The sequence below is a fragment of the Vombatus ursinus genome, unplaced genomic scaffold, assembly GCF_900497805.2.
Source record: "Vombatus ursinus unplaced genomic scaffold, bare-nosed wombat genome assembly UNPS02014845.1, whole genome shotgun sequence".
NCBI lineage: Eukaryota > Metazoa > Chordata > Mammalia > Diprotodontia > Vombatidae > Vombatus > Vombatus ursinus.
Genome location: NW_020954623.1, coordinates 2,070,703 through 2,077,364, shown reverse-complemented (window position 1 = coordinate 2,077,364; position 6,662 = coordinate 2,070,703). Strand labels below are relative to the sequence as shown.

Here is a 6,662-nt window from a genome sequence, read left to right as displayed (position 1 = left end):
GGTGAAGGAAGGAGAGGAGGGGGTGAAGGAAGGGGAGGAGGGGGTGAAGGAAGGGGAGGAGGGGGTGAAGGAAGGGGAGGAGGAGGAGGAAGGATAGGATGCCTGAACAGGAACAGTCCCTTAGTTCTTTCACGATGAGGACAGGCCCAAACTCTGTGTCTCATTTTGACGTCAGCATCTCTCCAGAAGATGCCTCAGACCCTAGTTCATGCATTTAGCTTCCCCTACCAACAAATCAATCAGGAAGCATTTATGAAGCACCCGTTATGGGGTAGGCACTATGTGCTGTGCTGGAAAGACAAAGACAAAAAAAAAAATGGTCCCTGCCCTCAAGGAACTTAGGTTCCACCCCAGGAAAGCAATTGAGTGGGAACAAAGTTAGATGCCATTCCTTCTCTGGGGTAAATTTTCTGTCCTCCAGAAAACTGCCCAATAGAAGGAGGTGTATCCCATTTCTAGATATGCCAGTTTCCAGCCTCCCGCACCCCCACTCCTACACAAGATACCCTCCCTATACTCTTCCTTAATTGAATTAGGTTTTTGCTTTAGAAGGATTGGCATGTGGGTCTAATAAAATAATCACATACATTTTTGGGCTATTAGTTATTAATACAGACCTTGAGGCAGTCCTAGCTGACAAAGAAGTTTAGGTCATCAAAATGCAGACCAAAACTCTGTATGTCACAAGAAAGAAAATTCCGCCGAATGCTGCCCATTGGTAAGTCCCTAATGGTGGCAGGCAGACAGGAGGCTTTCCGGTCACAGCTGCACGCTGAGAGGCTGACTCCACTTTCTGTTGCCATGTTAGCTTTAGCTATCGCAACTTGAACTGACATCACAGACTGTTAAAATTTTATCAATTGTGGTATGATTAATCCCCCAGTACACTGGAATGACTTAAATATTTAGAATGTTTCTTCTGCTATGACTTTAATGCTTGTAAAGAAACAAGATTAACTCCAGTGCACTCAGAGATATTTAAATATGTATCCTCCTTGAGCTGTAGGCGTTTTCTGCATGGCAGAGTCATTGAGGATATTTGGTCATGTCAGACCCTATTTGTAGGACCCACTCTGGATATGGGCCTGCATATGATAACCGGATATCTGGTCCTTTCAGAGGTTGTCTGATTGCCTGGCTCATTTGGCATGGAATGCGATTCCCTGCTAACCACGCTTCTTATTCATTCAGGTTTTATTGCCGGGTAATTTTCTTATTCTAAAATAAAGGCTCTCCAACAAAAATTACTATGCATTAGGCCGCGGTCGCCTACTCAAATGGATATTAATACAGTTTATCTCTAAAAGGACGAATAATGTATTTGAAACAGATAAAAGGCCCTCCACTAAATGAGGAATGTTAATATCTTATGGCATGGTTAATAAAGAGATATTTCACAAGGGAGACTTGTTTTATGACTTCTGATACAACAGCCCTGTAATCTGACATATCTGCAATGATATCATTTTGCTCATACATTCATCTCCTTTACGCTCAGCAGCCTCATCGGAGCTCAATTTGAATTCAGGACAAATGAGTGGCACTAATTACTTTGAGGGGATTTATTAGGAAGCGTATACTTTCCCTGTCCGTAGGCAAAGGAAGATGCCTGGGATGGAAGGTGGGAGCCCAAAGGGCATCCCTTGGCCCCAAAGGGGGCTCTGGTGTTCACTGTCATTTTCTTTCAAGCAGAGTTTAAATTTAGTCTAGGGCCATATGCTTTTAAGATGAACGAGGCTGCTAAATAACATCTTGGAATAAATGGTAGATGAATGTTCACCCATTAATTTTTGGTACCTAGGATGCTGGCAGATGTACATGTTCGAAGGGATAGGACTGCAAATATGAAGATAAAACCGATTTGATTTTTCTTCTCCTCTTTCTTCTGGTTCTCCTTATCCTTCTTTTCCTCCTCCTCCTCCTTCTTCTGCTTTGCCTTCTTCTTCCTCATCTTCTTTTTCGTATTTCTTTTCTAGCCCTGACTTTCGCTTACCCAAGGCTCCTTCTCTAATTATCCACGAGGTCAGTAAGCAAAATTGGGAAGAAGCTGGGAGATCAATACAAATTATCCTTGAGCAAACCATGGCTGACAGTTTGAATTGCAGCATATGTTTACCCAAAATCAGGCAATTTATCTTAATATCAGCAAAGTAATGCAGCGCAGGTGAAAGGTCAGGCAATCTCTCCACCTCATAATTACCCAGTTCTAAAACAGGAAAGTGGTATTGATTGGCCTGGCTCGGGGCTCGCCACCCGGTGACTGGGACGTGCCCGCACCTCGCCCCAGCCCGGCTGGACTCTCAGCTTGTAAAGTCGACACACGGAGGATTTATTACATGTGTGCAGGGCAGGGCCTGGCGCTTTCTCCTCCGGCCCCAGACTCTGCCCGTGAAGCCACTCCTGCTCTTCGTTTGGTCCAGCCGTGGGCCGATGGATTCTGTGGGGCTGTGCTCCCTGGACAGGCAGGCAGGCTGGGGGCCGGGCCGTGGGCCCCGAGTCAAGGTGGATTTAGTCCGTTATTAGTCAAGCTGCTCTGCATATCACCAGCTGCTCTTTGAGGCACAGAGGCAAATTGAATAACCCAGCCCCCAATTATCCCAAACCTCCAAGTCTTTGGGATATATGTGACTTCTCCTGTAATTTAAAGAGAGAGGCCATTTTTCCTAATTCCTACATGCAAATCAGGCAGCTGGCCTGCTGGTGTTGGAAGCCTTAGTGGGAGTGAGGCCCAGGCTGGTCGCCCCTTCATCTCTGGCACCTTTGGGGGCAGCAGGAAGCACTGGGAAATGCCAACATTACCTGGGACCCCCCCCCAACATTACCCAGAGTCGGATTCCTGGCGCCATCGACTGGATCTCATTACTGTCTGGGCATTGAACTGAGGTGAAAGGGACACTCCCATTTATGTGACTTTAAAAGATTTGGGGGTAATACAGGGAGAACATCAATTCCACTGAAACACTGGGAAATGTCTTCCTTAGAATGAGAGTGTATGGTTATTACAAGTCATAAAGCCTCTGAAAGCTCGTATTCGGGTTCCAATCACCTGTCAGCTGGATTTGCATGAAATCAATAGCGGCTGGGCATCTATCTTATCTGATCACCTTTCATCAGACCAGATTCATTAAGTCAACCAGTCCTGGTGATTAGCTGGGAAAGTGGAGAAATCTTGACAAGTTACAAATGCACAGCACGCCACCTTCTCTGTTCCCTAATCAAGAAATGTAATACTTCATTTAATCCCTCCGAAGTAAGTCATTTGGTGCAGCCCTGGCAGAGGCTCATCTGTCCCCAACGCACCAGGCTCTTGCTTGATACCCTTGTATGGGCCCAGGCAAAGACATGACAAATTGTCCCCCAAGTCAATGCTGACAGCTTCTCATGATTAATGGTCTGATTATGAAGTGGTTTTGCACATATAGAATTTACATCACACAGTGTTAGGAATTTTGCCATGTCACACACGCCAAGGCATTCTGAAGAGCTCCACTGTTTGCAAAGAAAAAAGAGAGAGGGCCAAATCCCGGCAAAAGCTGTGTCATGTAAAATCAATACGTCGGATCAATGCTTTATTAACAAGAAAATGTCTTACTTCACATTCCTGTGTGGACCTTTGTCTCCAAGATGCATGATGGAATGTCAAATCACATTGGAGGCTTCAACTTTCCGGCATGTTATTGAGTGCGCTGATTAGGAGGGGTGCATGTGTCTGCGCACGTGGATGTGCGTGCGTGCACGTGGGGTACAGGGTGGGTGTTTACGCGAGCACGCGGAGCCCTCCTGGGACCCCTCGGCCCACCACTGGGGAGCCTGGGGGCGGAGGCTGCCCCGAGGAAGGGACAGCCCCCGCGCCCCCTCGCTCTGCAAACTTGCTGAGTTGTGCAGAGTTAATCATCAGATTACATGCTGACTAATGAGTGATGGCCTAAATTGCAGGCTGAGTAATGAATAGATGGGGGCAGCTCCTATTAGGCTCAGAAAACCCATTGATTTATGTTGCGCCACGCACCGCGGAGTTACCCCTCGAAAAACGATATCTACATCAAGAACTAATATACTCTAATATAAGTATTTTCATCTTCACTCGAGTCCTTGGGCCTCGAGGCTCAGTTTTTGTTGGAGTCAGGCAGAGCTATAATAAAGCCCTATGACTCCTTATCAAGCTTGTTAAACACAGTGTGTGCAGGCTAACTGAGTCAGCCTCATGATTCATGCACTGTACACAACCCCGTGTGCTGCTGATTTATGACCAAGCACAGTTCATAGTCAAAATTACAATTTGAGGGATAAAAAGATTAATTACTATTTGTGGCCTGCAATTTCATGAGGCTAGTGGATTGCAGCTGTGGAATGATAGCGCCCTACATCAGTTTGTAGTCAGCCATTCACAGATTATTAAAGCTTTGGAAGATTAAGCACTCTTCCTGCCTGCTTGGTGTGCAGGCAATATGGGAGACAAGAAAGGACCACAGGGATAAATCTGAAGCTAGCAATAGCTGGACATATGTCATAATTGCCAGTTTCCCATAAATCCCTGGCCGGTATGGAATGCAGCCCGTGATGCAGGCATCACATCACGGCTCTCGCGATCGCTCTCTGTGGCCTCCAGACCTAGGAGGGGGCAGCCTCTGGCCACTACTTTTACATTCTAGGAGGTGACCCTTTGACTTTCTTTCTGCCTAATTATGTATTAGAAACAATTGTTACTTTTGTGTGCAAAAGGAAGGAGGGGAGAAAGAGAAAGAGAGAGACAGAGAGACAGAGAGAGACAGAGAGACAGAGAGAGAGAGACAGAGAGAGAGACAGAGAGAGCGAGAGCACCGTTCCCTAAGACAGAATCAAACTGGGCTTTGGAGGGACACAGAGCCAAGGAATGATGGGCACGTGGTCTCTTTGGGATATAACAAGTAACAGATGACGTAAGCATAATTAACTTGACCCCCGTTTCTATTTTATGTTCCAGCCCTTAATGAACCAACCATAGATTACGGCTTTCAGAGGTTGCAGAAAGTGATTCCTCGGCATCCAGGGGATCCTGAAAGGTTACCGAAGGTTAGTCCAATAGAATGAAAGTGGCTCATTGCTGCCTTTCTGTTCTTCTTTTGGAGTGTTTGCTTGTTTGTTTTTTGTTTCACCGTGGGCCCGCTGTGGGTCAGGGACTTGGGGGTTTCAATAACGAGGCCTCTTTCTAAGGACCTAAAATCAGCTGCTTACTTTCGGACAATAGCAGGTGTGGGGCCACCCTGCCCAGCCCCCCTGGGCCCCAGAGAAATGTTCCTTACGGGTGCCTTGGGCATTAAGGAGGCAATGGGCAGTTCCACGTTCCATATTTCATCTCAGCAAGAAAATCTTCTAACAGAGAAGAATGGCTTTTCTGATCCAAATATTTTGGATTCTGCAAGGGGGACATAAACTTCCTGCATAATGAAACAGTTCAATTAAGCATTTTCCACTCCAGTAGCCTGTACTGATTTCCATCTAAGCAGTCCCCTCTCTGATCTGTGATTATTTGACTCGTGTTTTCCTTTCATTTTCTAAAGCTCGATTCAGTTTAATCTTTTGTTTACAAAGCTTTTGTTACAAGTCCCTGACTTAGCAGGCTAACGAATGAAGTCCACACATTAATATCTAGAGGGACTTTTCATTTAAATTCCACAAAGACAAAAGCGGCCTGTGTTGTTTATGCACATGCCACGTGTCACAGAAATTTCATTTTGATGTGTAACATTAAAGATAAGTCAAGCTTATAATTTCCCCTTTCCTTTGATAGAATTTTGTCTCTGGCTTTCTCTCCTGCAATCTCTGGTTTTCAAGGCAAAGTTGAAAACACAAATGAAAAATGGAGTCATAACACAGTGACTGATGGTTCCCTCTCTTCCTGTGCGCTCCACATCTTGACCACCTCAGAGTTTTATTAACACAATAAAACCTTCTCGACATTACCTTTTTAAAGCCCAGCATGAACAGAGGAAGCATCATTAGAATCCTTTTTAATTGTGGACACACCAGCCACTGATATCAGAGATTCCCTGTTAAGATAATCAGGGAGCCCTGGAAGGATTTTTTGGTTGCGGCACATTTCACTTCAGGGTTTTGGGTCCTGAGGGTGAAGTTCCAACAGAACTAGCCTCACCCTGAGAAGAACCAGAGTTTTCTAGCCATTGCCCAGCGGACTTTTGCTTCCAGCTCTGTCTCCCATATAGAGACTCACTATGGGCATTGGAAAGGGCCTGAACCGGGCCAGTCTTTGAGGGCAGTCACCTAGCTCCTTGTGTAAGAGCCGTGAGAAGGCCAGGGAGAGAAGGGGACTTTGGAGGAGGCAGTGGCCTGGAGGCCCAGCTGGACTGAGCCCTTTTGTCAGAGCAAGACTTCTGTCCTTGTATACCAGCAAAATGGTGGAAGCCAGTTCAGTCACAGCAGCATAGACTTAGAGCTGGTAGAGGCAACTAATTCAAGCCTTCCACTTCATTTATAGAAGAGGAAAGAAAGACCTAAAGAGAGAAAGTCAGTTAGAACCAGAGATGTAGAATAAGAAACGACCTAGAGGCCTTGAGGCCCAGGCCTCCCCTTTTATAGATGAAGGACTAGAGGTGTCCAAGCACACACACTTAATAAGGATCAGAGGCAGGATTTGAACTCGTGCAGTGCCTCTGCTAAGCTTT

At 45.9% G+C, this 6,662-nt stretch overlaps 1 protein-coding gene across 10 annotated transcripts in view; it reads left to right on the top strand.

Moving 5' to 3' along the window:
- The window catches only part of EBF3 (EBF transcription factor 3), a 148,076-nt gene that overhangs the window by 130,123 nt on the left and 11,291 nt on the right, over positions 1-6,662 (top strand). For all 10 annotated transcript variants that reach the window (XM_027840483.1, XM_027840479.1, XM_027840477.1 and 7 more), the window contains one exon: positions 4,964-5,052. In XM_027840483.1, coding sequence (XP_027696284.1) covers positions 4,964-5,052 — 89 coding nt within the window. The remainder of the gene's footprint in view (positions 1-4,963; positions 5,053-6,662) is intronic.